At 35.3% G+C, this 16,490-nt stretch overlaps 1 protein-coding gene across 1 annotated transcript in view; it reads right to left on the bottom strand.

Moving 5' to 3' along the window:
- The window catches only part of ERC2 (ELKS/RAB6-interacting/CAST family member 2), a 527,385-nt gene that overhangs the window by 380,163 nt on the left and 130,732 nt on the right, over positions 1-16,490 (bottom strand). Inside the window, exons 5-6 of the mRNA XM_049826970.1 lie at positions 9,287-9,442; positions 2,606-2,773 (exon numbers count right to left, since the gene is read on the bottom strand). Of these exons, the coding sequence (XP_049682927.1) occupies positions 2,606-2,773; positions 9,287-9,442 (324 nt within the window). The remainder of the gene's footprint in view (positions 1-2,605; positions 2,774-9,286; positions 9,443-16,490) is intronic.

Genomic DNA, 16,490 nt, shown 5'->3' on the forward strand with positions numbered 1-16,490 from the left:
TTTAAATCTGCTATTAGAACAAAACTATTTCATTAACCTATTTCATAAACTATTTCATATTTCAAACAGTGGCTACATCAATACACATGCATAACTGGAATTGGAACTTGTTTTCTTTATGTTGCTTCTAGTGCATCTTGAGATGTACCATACGCCAGGATGAAGTCTGGTATTAACCCAATACTCAGAGGCCTTCATTTTTGTATGATCTCCCAGGAAGAAAAAAAAAGAAAAAAAATAGTTACATTAATATGACCCTTCTGCCAAAAGCCTCCTATACATGAACAGACAATTACAGCAAACTAAAATTACTTCCCATAAGAGGTGGGCATAATTCACCAACTTTCCCCAATTCCCTTTACAAAGATATCTTAAAAAGAGAAAAGAAACTCGAAAAACTGTTGTCTGATAAAATCATTACCTATACTCTACTCAAAGCAGAAAATGGAAATCACCTAGATTCCTATGGGGAATATAAAATAGTGTGCACTGTTTCAGAGTTTCATCTATTCATGAGGTAATGTAATTACCAAAGGCAATAATGCATACGAAATAAACTTCACAGTTTCTGAAGATTTAGTCACAAACAAATTCAGGCTCAATTGATTTATCAAGTCCATGCAGAGACAGCCTTAAGTGTCTAGCACCAAGGTATACCATAAGAACATTTATGAGTTTTTTTGTTTCATTTTTAAGTCTCATATCTGCAATGACTCACATAGCTTACAGTGTTACTTCATTCAGAAACACACCAAAACTTGTCATTAGAATGCTTTGGATTATACAAAAGTAAAGGGTTAATAAAAGAAATAATCAAAACCAGGAACTGATGTCTTCCACTGAACAGAAATTATATGGAACACATACCTAAACAGATTATTTTTTTCGTTGAAAGCTGGAAGAATCTCATGATTTGTATGAAATATCGCAATCACTTATACCACAAATAACATGATATTAGGCCAAATAAAAGGGATTCATTCTCTGCTATTATAAAGCATTCCTTCTATCAAGCTACCTCTCTGATAATTTTAACATTCATTTTTCATTTGGTTTCCCTAAGAGACTAACAATAAGCAGACACAATAAAACCGATTGTCACCTGCACACTAACAGGCAAATACAGTTCATTTTAACTTAAATTGCTTCATGTAAAAGCTTCAAGCTCAACTGCCTTATGCAGAAACTGGGAAGAAGAGGAATTGAATACCTGTCAGAAACCAACTGGTTCTCCACCAGGACTGCACAATCCCAGCAGCCCTTCATCAATAGCACTGTAGATTCAGTTCTTTTTACCACTGCCCATCTGCCAGCCATAAGCCTGTAATGCCTTGAATACATATCAGTCTGATAAAGAATTAGGAAATCAAACTAGCGGAGAGCCAATGGAATTCATCACCATCCTCAGCAGAATGAGAGGTAATACAAACCTTGCAAAACAGATTTGCACAGCTAAAGATTTAAAATATGTAATCTTTACTACTCAAAAGCTAGATTGAGATCTGCCAACATTGCTGGAGTTTTTGCCCTTGTTCTATTGTGATTATTTTGTATTATATACATATGCTGGCTAGCCCATTAAACACAAGCTGGAAATTCCAAGATTTCATCTGCATCTTCTTAATGTACAGAGGATAAGACACACAGCACAGAGGGATAATCAGAATCTTAGGAATATTTATTTCCTGCTTCCATAAGACTGATAATTTTAAGCTGTTTTTTCTCCTAGAGCTTTGTTTGCCAGAAATTTGAAACGTTCTGCAAGATTCCTGTATACCTTAAATAATATACTTCTCTGAATAGAAACTATGTGCACTGCATGACTGAATTTCACAAGTATTTCTGTTTCTTGAAAGGGGTACACACATTAAAATAAAATTAATAAGTTATAATAGGAATCAATCTAATCAGTATTGTGTGTTCCAAGTCTATCAAGTTTTTTAAAACCCCAGGAAATGAACTTATGGACAACATTTTTAACACTGGATTTACACATTCCATCAAACGTGACAACCATCTCAACCGTATATTCTATTACCCATATTTTTATAATCTGACTTTGTAGATACATACATAACTAATGCATTGGCCTGTTTTAAAGAGTGAAATTATTCATATTTTAAAATAAAAGTTGATTGCACTCAAAACAATAATCACGGATTAGTATCATGCATCCTTCAACAGATCCCTTCAAAATACATCAGTAGCTTCACTATTGAGAACAGAAATACACAGTAGTAAAGAAGCATCAAGCCAGAGCAACCAAAGGGAAAACTCAGTCAACTAACAGATGAAGAAACAAGGAATGAAATCACAACAATCAAGTCATTAAGGCCCAACTCAATGCATTGAAGCCAATGAGAATTAGGCACAAACATTTTCTTAAAATGAAATCACAGGTGCTTCTAAAAAAATTCTAGAATAAGAGCTGGTGTACTACCAAAAAATATATACCAAATATATTGGCATTTAAAGGGTTTTAAATTATTTCACTATTCTTTAACAAATTGCCTTTTACACAGACTCGCAACAAACACATCATCACATTGACACATGCTATTAACTAAATATTCCTATTGCATTTTATGATTAGAAGATACAATACCTCTGTCTGAAGTATGGCAGCTCTCTGTTCTTTGGCAGTAAGTGACTCTTTAAGCACTTCAATGTGTTGCTTGCAATCTGAATTCTGATTGCTAAGGGTTTCAAGCTTAGTTTGTAAGGCAAGAAGTTCTGATTCTTTCTTTGAGAGTTCTTGTTTCAGTTGGTCAATCTGTAATGGGGGGGGGGGGGGGGGAAAGGTTAGATCATTAATTTAATTTCAAATTCATAGTTGCACTTGAAATCCAAAAAGTGTGAATGACCATGATATAACAACTCAGACACCTGTAAATTCTGGAAGAGAATGAAGATTCAGACTTTTTACACACACAACTTCAGTTGAGTTTCTTGTTATTTAATGTACCCTGTCTTAAGAATGATTGCCCTGCTGTTGCAGAAGTTAAAAGGAAACTCTTAAAGATTATACATGATGATTTGGCCTATAAATTCACCATGGACCTCACTTAAGTTCAAAGGAATTTATCCTGTGTGAGGCAAGTCTGGCAGGACAGCAAAAATGCATAGGAAAAAAAGTGTTCATAAAAGTATAAACTCAATCCAATAGCCTATTCCTTCCAACAGCGTGATTCTTGTGATTTATGATTGGCCAGAGCACATCAAGGTTTTTTAGGAGACTGATAAGGAAAAGCAGGCATCTTAGTAAGGAGAGAAAAACAGAGAAGTGGAATTTTAACCTTGTAAATGTGTTGCTGCCCACCTTCTTGTAAATGTATTGCTGCCCACCATCCCCACCTCCTTTTTTCCTCCCTGGCAGTTCATATGGAATTCTCAGGTACTAGGAAAGCCAAGCCAAAGAGATTAACTTAAGAGAAGTCTGGGGAAAACGTTATAAAAAATTCCACAGAGTGAAAGGTCTGCGAGATTGTAAAAGTGTATCCTAGGGTAAACACCAGAAACCCAGTCACTAAGACGGAGCTTCTGAATTTAAGTGAATTTAAGGTTCGTCAGTAAATGTCATGGAATTGTGATTATTCTTCCCTTTCCACAATGATAAATGGGAGGGGTAGCCACAGAATGCAAAAGTGTGGTGGATTTAGAATATATGAAGCTGAACAAAGCACTGGACAATACACAGAATGATGCTAAAGGATGGTGAATTAGGTGACATAACTATTCTTCTTAACGTCCTGTGAAATAACACTGGTCACCAGATGAGTTCAGATACATCATCTCATGAGGATTATTTGAAATAAAATGCCTCAGTGCATCTGCATAACTCAGAGAAACCATACTTCCTTTACATTTGGAAAGTTTTTTGATGACTGTAAGGCCTAAATTTTTTCTTTAAAATTCAAGTTTCAATCCTGCAACAACCGGAGAAGTGCTAGAAGAGCTCTTTCCATTCTTTCCCATCAGCTGCATCCCAACAGACATTTGGGATACAAGAAATCTAGAAGGGCTAGATGGAAGGTGATACAAAGATCCCCAGGAAAAAAAGAATATGTATCCACAGGCTGACCCTACTCAACCAAATCCTAAAGATGCACATACTAAAATATTTCACAGATTCAATATTGTATGGCACAGTCACTGAAAACATTTACTGCTGATCAAAATATTTCTATTTTGTTTTACATTGCAAGTATATTCTTAAAAATTAAATTTAAAAGATGTTTCTTCCAACTATAGTCCATATGCACATCTTAACATATTTATTCCTAATTTCTCTTTATAAATATCAGTATGTTTGTCTACCTGGTTAAGGTACTTGTCTAGCCACGCCTGAGCTACTGTATAAAATCAAGAATCTATACGGGCACTAAAAGCAATCACCTTCACAGTCTGAAAATATCAAAATAAGAAAAGGAGCATACAAAAAAACCCAGATTTCAAGAAAATGTAAGAGTACAGTTAAACTGCTAGAGAAAATTTTCTCTTGAAAGTAAACCACCTTCCTCCACCCCTTGCCAGAATATGTAAGCAAGTATGGCAACCAAGACAAAAATGTATACAAAATGAACAATGGGAAAATCTGTCTACGAAATATAAAGACAAAACGTAGATCTGCAGCCAATCTGAATTACATCACATGTTTTATGAGACCCATGTGAACATCACAGACGCTTAATCTCCTGTAGAAATTCTTCCTGCTTTTTTCCATGACACAACCCACACCCTGAGAAATAATCAACAACAAAAAAGCTTCATTTTCATGGGAGGTATGTTCTTTGTGTTTCTGAAACAGAATCTGTTTAGTATAAAGTTCTGGCTACAAGACCTACAAATTGCCAGGAGTTTAAAAATGTGTTAGACCTCTCAAATAAAATTAAAAAATAATTTAAAAAAACAACAACAAACAAAAAAAAAACCCCAAACAAACCCACAAATGTGTTGAATAATTACGCTTTTGGCTGGTGTTTTATTAAAATAAAGTATAATGGTTAAAATGTACTAAAACTTCAATTTTTAAAAAAATAAGTATCAAAAATATCAAAGGCATAACGAGAAACCACATAACTTTTTAACAGAAATTTTTAGACCTGGGTATATTTGCTTTTTTAAAATTCTGCATTATCTATTAGTGTGTAAAAAAAAAAATTAAACAGAGTATGAAACAAATTTCTGCCTCTAGCAGATGTGCAAACATTTTCACTTTGCTATATCTTAAGTGGTATGGAATACCAACAGTTATGATTCAAGGAGATCTCCCGATCTCAGTACAAAACCAACGAAGGCAAAAAACACTTTTGTACTTTATAAAGACTACAGTGAAGATAACCTACATGTCTGGGTATAAGTGCTGTTGCATCTAACGAACTCCAAGTTTGTCCTCTGATCCTGACCTTCCCACATGTTTCATATGTGTAATTTACCTGTCACCACTTTTTCAACATTGCCCAATATCTTGCTTCACCTCCTTTCCTGAAACCCTAGTTTCTCTGTCTTACTTCTCAATTTCTGATGCTGTCACTTTCCATAATTTCAGTTCCTTAGATAGTAGCATTTCCAGAAAACCATTATCCTTTTTCTTAAATTATTTTTATACACCAGATTCTCACACGACATTACACAGAGTAACTGGGAAAACAAGGAAAACAAAATAAAACAGTCAGAGCTTTTCCCCTGAATACTGCATATTTAAATTAATGGGCTAAATCATTAAGTAAATAATTCCATTACATGAAACTATGCTGATTTATGCATCATAAGGATCTGGTCTTATGTGACAAATGACAAATGATTTTTAAAGTGAAGGATTTAAGTAAAGGAAGAACGGTAGCAATGCAAATTAAGTGGCTGTATACAGTAGACTCTACAAGCCTATCTGTAGATTCTACAGGTTATTATTGGTCAAGGTCTGTTTTTCAAGTATTTATCATATTTCCAGACCTATCCACAAAAATATGCTGTAGTTCTTTTCCTGTATATTTCTTCTACAGGATGACCCAGGACTTGCATGCTTCCTTCATACTTCAAAGTTCTTGTATACAGACATTAATTACAGAGCACCTTGTTACAGCCTAATCAATTCTTAAAACTCATCTTAACAGTAATTTGCTGAAGTTGTACTAAACTATCACTAGATTTTCATACTCATTCCTGTCGATAGCATGAGAGTTCTAATACTCAAAGAACTACCTGAGTTCCAGAGTGCAAACTCACACCTGTTTCTTTAAATATCTGGCTGCTAGCCAAAGGATGAACCCTAGTAAGAGAAGGAAGTCTTGCAAAGCAGAAATTATTTTAAAAATGCATACCATCCTATATGTTTTCTTCATATCTTTAATGAAGATATTTGAAGCTTCATATCCCTTAGTCAGGAAAACTTTAAGACTTGTTTTGACAATTTCTATATGAGTGATGGCAATTTTTGTCCCTTCAAAAACAGAGCAAGGAGATTCCTCGTCAAGTGGGCAAGAAAAAAAAAATCTAAGCAAGTTTTCTTTCTCATTTCTACAACTTCTATTTAACTGCAAGTCAAAATTAAAGCCTATATATTTGGAAGGAGTGAATATTATTAAGAATTAGTTAAAACAAGGAACACTTCCCAACATTCTCTGCCACACACGTACAATAAATAATATTCACCACTGGCCTCCATTTAATACCTTCACATTTATTTCAATCAAGAACAGATTTAAAACAAGTTATACGTCAAGAATAAATGTGAAGTATTAAGAGCTATATAGCTCCTAAGATGTTAACTGTGAGAAGAGTTTTGTTCTGCTCTTTGCCATCAATCAAGACTTCTGTTTATCAGAATTTATCAACAATCTCAGGTTCAACAGATCAGGTATAATAATATCTGTTTGCTGACAGCTATATAAAAAATATAAAAAATTCTCAGATGAATGATAAAAATAAAATTGAGACTTGCAGCAGAAGATATTAAGTGGAAGAAAAGAACCGGTGAAAGAAAACAGACAAAGTTTCATCAGAATGTGGCATTTGTCAAAGATCAGAAGATTGTAGCAAAACAAGACATGTTTAATAGTCTTCTCATTTGTCTGCTTTCTGTGCCACAGAAAGATACTGAAGCTTTTCCTCTCAAAAACATCAGAAGTTTGTTAACAAAATACTAGGCTTTGTAAATTATTTTTATATCAATAGATTTGCTGAGATGCATTAAGAGTTTTGCTGTAAATTACTAAAGCTGAATTGCTTTGAAATTAATTATGTTTAAATAGCCAGAATAATTTTCCTGATCATAATGCTACTTAGGAACTTTAGTCACCTTTCAGTAGCTTAAGAGCTACTTTTTTCAACAGAATAAATATATTCTTTGATTATTTTTTTATTTATTTATTTATTTTTTACTAAATCTGAATTAATTCTACACGGACAATAACACTTCCATTTCTTCTGTAGCACAAACCCCCAGGAGAAGATAAAAATATTACCCAGTGTCCCAAGACACCAGCATTTCCTGTGATGTAGTTTACAAGATACTACGGTTTCCAAACTGGGAGACAGTAACAGCTCTTCTGATGGAAAATCTTCAGGATCCAATGCTACACAGTGGTGAATTTTCTTACTCCTACACTCACTGTGGAATTCAGACAAAGTAAAAGCATCTTGTCAAGAAGACAACGAAGGTCTAATTTACACAAGAAAACAGAAAATCAGAGAACTCTGATTCTCCAGAAGGTGCTGACACCGTTTCATTCTCTGACCATAGACAAGCTGCATACTTTCTCTGAATCTTAGCTTGCCCAACTCTGAAGAGAGTGGTAATGGTATTTATCTACCCAATATTGCAAACTTTGCACTTAAACAACATTGCTAAGTATTTTCATCATCGACACACAATGGTAGGCAGAGAACTATGCTTCAAGCCAATTAACTCCTACTTTTTTTGTTCTCGTGGCCTCTAGAGAGGTAATAGTACCAGCTCCTCCTCAAGCAGTTTTTGTCGGAGCTGCAAGTACACATTTCAGAAAAAGTGAATCAATCCATCTCAGTTCCTTAGAACTTCATATACACAAGTTCCACATACACAAAACCCCCTAAATATTAAACAGAGTAAGAACAAACAACTAGGATGGAAAGACTTTTAAAATAAAGTAAGATTTCATAATAATCATGACTACTAAAGCTGTTTGCCTAGATTTTATTCTGGAATTATGGTCAAATTTTTAACACCACTGCAAGAGATGAGATGGCTGCCTTTCCTCCAGGTTTTCCACTTCAGGCTGCTGTGACTTGTTTCGCCCCATCTTAGTTTAGCTTGTAAATAATATATATATAAAAAAAGCTATTTCCAAAACCTGAAATTATTTATATAAGAAAGGGAGCATCAGCTTCAGTCTCCATAATTTCAAACATTTTTTTTTTCTTTTTATCAAGTACTTTAATTCAGCATTTTATCACTTCATAAACAAAACACATTTAAGGTAGAGAGCTGGGAATAAACCAGCACAAACTGTAATGCTATATATATTTATTACAATTTTTAAGGCAATTATAAAAATATCAGAAAAGTAATATTAGAACTCACAAGAAAGACTATTTGGAGTGCTCATCTTTAACTAGACAGTAGCTGAGCACATCAAAACAAAAGGATGTAAAAGGCCATCTGGGACAATTTAGACTTCAAGCTTTACTTCTGATGTATTTTAAAACAATGAACAAGCAATACTGTTTTGTGAGCTTGATACCAGGAAATGTGTTACATCACTACACATTTACTATCTGCTTGTGGTCAACTCATAATTATCTATGTACAATAATTTAAAATGAAAGGCACTCTGCAAGAACAAAGTCATCAAATCGCAAGTCTTTAAAATACTAGAAGATTACAATTTGGCATCATCTATGGAACAGCAGCCCTTACTGTAAAACTACCATCAAAAAAAAAGAAAAAAAAATGAACAATTAAAGTTGTGCCAAAATGGTGCAAGTCAAAATTATGAACTAATTCAGAAAGCCAACATTAAAACAACATACACAAGAAAGGGAAAAGGGAACATGGTATAGACTCAGGGTTGTAGTAGTGTCTGCAAAAGTGTTGAAATAGCCTCTTCCTTAGCTCTTCCTAAGTCAAAACATGAACACATTTTTATATATCCAAAATACTTCACTCCTCCATAGCTACCGAGTATTGCATAGTAGAGATTTACCAAAAGATGACATGCAGAGAGCTGCTCGTGTTGAAAAGGGTCAAGTTAAAACTTTTGTTTCGATTATTTAAACAGCATTAAGTTATTTTATTAATAGACCTTACCTTATTTTTCATGAACTTTGAGTGACTCTTGTAAACTTCTATTTGTTTGATTTCTTCTTCTCGGTCCTCTGTATTCAGAACTCCATTTGTCTTTAACATCTGTATTTCATCTTCAAGATCTCTTATATTGCGCTCAAGTGAAGCTATTTTTGTATCCTAAGTAAAAGAGTATTGAAAATGATACAAAACTTATATTAAAGCATAACAGAAGTATATCTGTACTTGCATGAACATCAAATAAGATAGCAAAAATAGATGGTACAAATACAGATTGCACATACTGCCATAAACCAAGAGTAATTCTATTGATTTTGGCTTAAAGTAGTGCAGAATTTAGACCTCTTTCACCACCACAAAAAAAATGTGCAATGGTATGTTCTGTTGCGTAGTCTGTGGAGAATACATTCTGGTCAAAACTCTGTCTTCATTCCTACACAGTTAGGGATGAAGGGAGAATGGAAGATGCCCTATTTTCCACGTGTACGTGATAACATACCTTGTTTGCTTTGCTAACCATCTAGACCTGGCTATTCTTCCAAGCTGTTAAACACAAAGTTTAGCACAGGGAGGCCAGTACATCACCACTGCAGGATGACAGGCCACTTCATTATGTGACTCAGCTTGAGGCTGAGTTTCCCTATTTCCATAGAGTTCTGCCTGCTGTCAAGAGGGAAAAAAAGGTTGTCTCCTCATATCCTTTTCCTCTACTAATGCAGCCACTTCGCTAAGAAGGGATTTAGCACTTTTTATTATGAGCCCCAAAATAAACAAAACCACAACCACTAAAAAATTTCTACATCACAGCCAATGGCTGCCACTTGTGCCAGTACAGCACTGAAAACATCCACTGATTTTTTGTTGTTGCCAGTCATTTGAAAATTTACTAAATCTCTTCAGTGAGAGTCAAATTTTTAAAAAGTGATTACACAAACTTCTCACATAATTTTCTGTTTAAAAGTGCATTGCAAAATGACTTATTAGGAAATCTGCTTTCGGCCCTGTTTGCAGACATTTATTAAGAAATTGAGAACATTGTGATTCAGATGGCCAGACAATCAGTTCAAGAACGTGAAGGAGCAACCACCCATCAAAAATCAGAGATCAGGGTGAAGTTCTTGTTCCACAGAGGTCAGTGAAAAAAAATCCCAACTTTGATTCAGTAAGATCAGGATATTGACCTAGAAAGATAATTTGGGGGAAAAAAAATACAAATTTAATTGATCCTTTAACCGGGATCAGCTAAGCTTGAATCGCTCTGCTCAACTACAACTTTGTTTCTGGTTCTTTTTTCAAAATTAGTTTTATTTTCCTGAGTTCTAAGAGTACACCAGTACTAGGCTGCCTAAAAGCAAGCAAAACCAGAACTCCTGTAACACCTTCTTTCATAATACAGCTATGCAAATCTAGAAATTTAGGACACAGGACAGTTAGGACAAAGTTCCAAAAAGCATCTGAACTTTTGGTACTAAAATAAAAATGAAACTCAGATTGAGTTTTAGTAACCACTGTTGCAAATCTGTATGGAATCAAAGCTATATAAGGACTAAACAATGTCATTTAGATGGCATGCTATAATAAGTCTCAGGCTGAGAGAAATTTTCTTTTATTATTTTCTTATTTCTTACGTAAGTTAAATTAATAGAGGTTTTTGAATGGGAAAGCTTTTAACTATTTACTTTGCACTACAACAAGCTGTTCATAAACAAATAAAAATATTCATAGTCTGAAATCCTGGAGTTTTTCCAAGATCTGACAGGATAAGTATTCATAATATGAAATCAAAGTTTGTATTTTCCTCATAATTTTCACTCCCAGAGAAATTCTACTTAAAAATAAAGTAATAACATGACTTAATTTACAGTAACTGTGGTACTTCGAGATTTTTCTCTCAGAAGATGATGCTCTTTCACCAAACATGCTGGAGTGCATACAGATACTTCTGACTAGAGTCCCTGAGCAGAATATCCTGAATATCCTTTATGCCTTCAACTACAGAAATAAAGAACACTTATTCTCAGCCAATCCTATTCCTGTGTGGGACAACACATCCCAAAGAATCATATTTACTGTAGTTAATAACACTATTCTTTTGTAAGGTAAATAAAAACTTATTGGACGACATCTTTTCCATTATTAGTGAGTCAAAACCAATAATTCACACTATAAGAGCTGTGTGAGAGGATTCTACCTGTGCATGGTGAAAGAGTCCCACCAAAATTAGCATTAGAACTTCACAGCTTCTCTGCAAAATAATGTCACATGAACACGCTCAATGAACCACACAAAGAGCTTTCCCATATATCTCCATTAATGAAAGTATTTAGGATACAGAGACAGTTTGCCTAGAAAAGTAAGCTGTCACAAAATAGTTCATTTGATAAATCATAGAACAGATTGAGCCAATTAGAAGGTCTGCATAGAAATAATATATCCACACCTTCTTCATAAAGTCAGAGCAATTGAGCTTAAATTCAAGTTAATCTGAACTATGTAGGATACAAGTATTTGCCTTAGTCTTCAATGACAAGGTCTCTCAGGCCTCTGTGCTTTATGAAAGGGTTCAAGCAAGAGGACTATCAATAGTGAGTACTCAGGCAGGGCTTACTTGTGAGAACTCAACCCATACAAACCTATGGGACTCAACAGGCTGCATCCAAGGGTGTCGAGACAACTGGCTGATGTCCTTGCAAGCCCACTCTCTAGCATCCTCAAAAAATCATGGAAAGTGGGGGACATCCTTGACAACTAGAGGAAGGCAAATGTTGCACTCATTGTCAAGAAGAGACCAAAAGAACAAACCAGGAAACTACAGGCTTGACAGCCTCATGTTGTTCCCAGGGAATATTATAGTGAAGTCTTCTTGAACAACATACTTGATCACATGAAGGAGAAGGTAATTGGGAACAGTCAGGGGGGATTTTCAAACAGTAAATCATGCCTGACCAACCCAATTACCTTCTGTGATAAAATGATTAGATTTGTAGATGAAGAAAGAACAGTGGGTGTCATTTACCTCAACTTTAGCAAGGCTTTGGACACTGTCTCCCATATTTCTGTATCCAAGTTAAGACATTATGGTCTGGATAGGTAGACAACTAGCAAGGTAAAAAAGTAGTTCTATGATCAAGCTTAGAGGGTAGTGGTTAATAGGTTGTGCTCTACCTGGAAGCCAATAACAAGAGTACCCTGGGGTCCATACTGGGACCTGTCTTGTTTAATATCTTTATCAGTGACCTGAAAGAGGTGACAAGAGTGCCTGCTCACAAGGCCTGTAAATTACACCAAGCTGGGAGACCAGTCAATATGCTCAAGGGCAGGGCTGCTATCCAAAGGGACCTTGACAGACTAGACGAACGGGCAGACAAGAACCTTAGGAAATCCGACAGAAGACGAAAGCAAAATCCTGTACCCAGGAAGAAAGAAGCCCCTGCAGCCCTATCAGGCAGGACCAACTCCGTGGGGAGCAGCTCTGCCGAAAAAGACTTGAGGATCTTGTTGGACAGCAAGCTTAACAAGAGCCAGGACTGTGACCTGGCAACAAAGGCGGCAAACAGCATCCTGGGCTGTATTAACATGAACATAGCCAGTAAGTAGATCAAGGGAAGATAGTGTCGCCTTCTACTCAGCATTAGTTAGACTTCGCCTAGAGTATTGTATCCAGTTTTAAGCCCTGCAGTACAAGACAGACTTGATGAACTTGAATGAGTTCAGCAGGGGGACATCAAGAGGGCAGGGGTGCTGGAGCACTTGCCCTCTAAGAAGAGGCAGAAGAAAGTGGGCTTGTTCAGCCTAGAGAAGAAACGGCTTCAAGGGGGACCTGAAAGTAGCCTTGCATTATCTACAAGTGTTATATTTTGAGTATAAGCATTGGAAATGGTAGCCCGGAGAGGTGGTGTTGTCATCTCTGGAGGTTTTTCAAGATCTGGCAGGATAAAGCCCTGATTCTCTCTCTTCATCTGGGCTTTGCAATCATGAGATACAATATACTGCAGGCAAATATTCATGAATTCCAAAATAAGAATAAGAAAGAATATTCTCTGTTATTACTCCCACAGTAATTGTAGTACAGTGATCTTAAGCCTGAATGTCTGACACCACTGAAATATGTTCAGCATTTCACTAGCAAACTGTATTAAGATCTTTAGCACCCTTAATAATTAATGCCTTAATAATTAATCACAACTGGCTTTGCAATATAATTAATTGTAGAAGTAGATGGATGTGTTTCCCAAAAGAGGACTGACTTCAGTGCTTCTTTCTTGGCTTTTCTCTTCCACAAATAGCCAGCTGCATTTTTCATAACCAAAGTAATGTAAAAAATTTAAATTTACAAGTCTTTATTAGATCTAATTCCTTTTACTCATATGTAAATAAATTTTCAATTCAAACCCTGTTCTGCTGAAAACATCAGAAAATCATGATATTATGACTGTAGCAAGGAGTAGAACACTGAAATAATCTCATTCAAAAGTTAGTTGAAAATTAGCAGAGTAAAAGCACATTTCTTCTGTGAAAGATCATGCCCTCACTAAACAGCTTTGTGCAATCACACAATCAGAACCACAGTAAATTAATAACAATATACTGATATAGGTACATATATACAAGTACAACCATACAAAGACAATAGCTTTAAATGAACAGCAGGATATGCACTTGCTTACAGTCATACAACATAAGCAGGAAATTTTTGTGTGAATCAGAAACCTAATACAGTCAGCTCCCTTACAGGTACTTAAAAAGTCCAGAATACAAGTTTTCACTTAAGGAAAAACAAAACAAAACAAAACAACCACCAAAAAAAACCACCAAAAAACACTGTCATAAGATGATTGGGGGGGGGGGGGGAACGACTTGTCAAATTTTGCCTACTGCTAACATTGTGAAAATGGGAAAAATACAACTAGCCTGCTGCTGAATACAAATTCATTCACTTGCATCACACTATGATACACCAGTTTTCACTGGCAGATACATTTCTGGGTTGTACAACTATGCAAATATGCTGTCCTTCCTGTCTGAAGAGTTTTTCAGTGTGTTTTAATCCAGACAAGAGCTCAGTGATGTAAAAGGATGTAAAAATTTTCAATATGAAATCTTGAGACAAAGGAATTTAAAATAGAAGTCGAGGAGAGCTGTCTTCCATGACAGCAAACATACTTTCATGCCATATAGGCAAAGTAATGCACTTTAGAGGGGGATACCAAACCCCTTTGTGCATCTTACAAGTTTCCAAATTAACTGCATCCCCTTTCAGAAAAGGAGCTCCAGCCAAAAGAGAAAAAAGTGCCAGAGTGCAAAGGGAAAAAAAATATTCTTGGAATGCAAAACTTGCTGTTTCTTATCTTTTACCTCACTAGCTGTTTCTTTTCTGGAAAAGTACTTGATACTGAAATGCTGATGCTAATATTAAACAGCAGTCAGTATTTTCCTTACTTGAAGGGTATGTTCAAAGAGAAAGACTATTCCACAAAGAAAAAATCAATTAAAAAAACACAAAGGAGCAACTTTAAAAACAAACAGACAAACAAAAAAACAAAATAAAACCTACCACAGCAAAAAGCCTACCACACACACACACACCCCACCACCACCCATTCTGGATCCAACCAGCTTTTAGGTTATATGCCTATATCTAATATAATTATGGAGTTGGTTTTTTGAATAACAACTTCTCAAGTTACAGGTAAAATGCAACCTAAATTACTTAGTATGTTAGTGTAACTTTATTAACATGATGGATTTCCAATAGCAGAATCCTAAAAATGTTATTAATATTTGTCCATGGAATCAGCATTACTCATATCATAGAGCAAAGGTTGTATGAATGATCATAAAAAACAAGTAATCTTTCTATTAAATGACCAGCACTTCACGTAACAGAAAATAAATATTTTTAAGAGGTTAACTGTTCTGTTGACTAAACATTTTTCCATAACCTTTTTTTTTTTTAAAAGAAGTAAAGTAAAAAGTTAAGATGGAATGGAAAAAGGAAAGGGGAAGAATTGTCATTAAATCTTATCATTTGGAGAAATTGTGTGAAAATAAAAATACTTAAAGAGAAAAAAAAGAATTTTTCAAGCTACCATGGCTTATGCACAACAATAAATTATTGTAGCACTCACAGATACTACACTCAGGTCACCTTGCTCCATCAGACTTCATTTTAGAAATTTTCTACTCCTATTATTGAAGATAAAAGCAAAACCTAAGCTTCACTCCACTTTAGAATGATTTTGCACTGAAATACATTAATACCTACATGACCTGTTATGGCATCTCATCTGGGAGTAGTCCTCATCAAATCTCTCCAGCTAAGTCTTAATTTAAGAGTCTGGCTTTTTGTACTTCATTTGTATTTTACATGTTTGCAAATATAACATGGCAGAAAAAATTTACAGCACAGCCTGTTACACTCTGTAGAAGGTTTATACATCACAGAATAACATTTAAGCTTTATGAGAAATAGCTAACAACTTTTGGAAGCATTTTCTGTACTTCTACTTTATTACAACAAGTTTCAACTCTCCAAGGAAAAGTTTATTTTTAATCAATCTCTGCATACTGTGATTACAGCTGTGTAAAAACTAGTTTTCCTATCTCTAGAAAAATTGTCACTATCAGTTTTGTATTGACTTTTTATGGGAACAGAAGCCAAAAATTTCACAAATTTTGAAGACTAAAATCTATTTCAGAATAATTTATCAAAAACATCATTGATGACAAGACAGAAGCCAGACATCACCTTCATTCACAGACTGTTCAGGGAATCAAAGGTACTGTTCCCTTATGTATGAACAATACAGGACCAGCAATTCTGTAAAGACACCAGACAGGCTGCTGGCTTGCCCAGGAACCTGAAAGTTTTCCTGTCTGGACAACTGCTAGAAAGTGAGGAACCTGGTAGGTCAAAGATAATACAGACAGCCTAGAGCTCCCAATGGATACTGCCACAAGGGAGCTGGGTTGGCTTACAGGATGGATAGAAAGTTAGATAGCTTTGCTTTCACTAGAAGTTTTGAAAGAATAGGCACTCTCCCATAAAATCTTCTGATTCAGCTGAATCAGCATTTTCCCACAGAAAACTTCAACTGGAAAACTTTCAACCAGCTCTTGTTGTGGCACAGGGTCTGGCAATCTTTCAGAAACTGAAATAGGAACAGATGCAAGTATTTCCTTCAAACCATTACGACTTATACACATT

Source organism: Accipiter gentilis, chromosome 23, assembly GCF_929443795.1.
Source record: "Accipiter gentilis chromosome 23, bAccGen1.1, whole genome shotgun sequence".
In the NCBI taxonomy this organism is placed as follows: Eukaryota; Metazoa; Chordata; class Aves; order Accipitriformes; family Accipitridae; genus Astur; species Astur gentilis.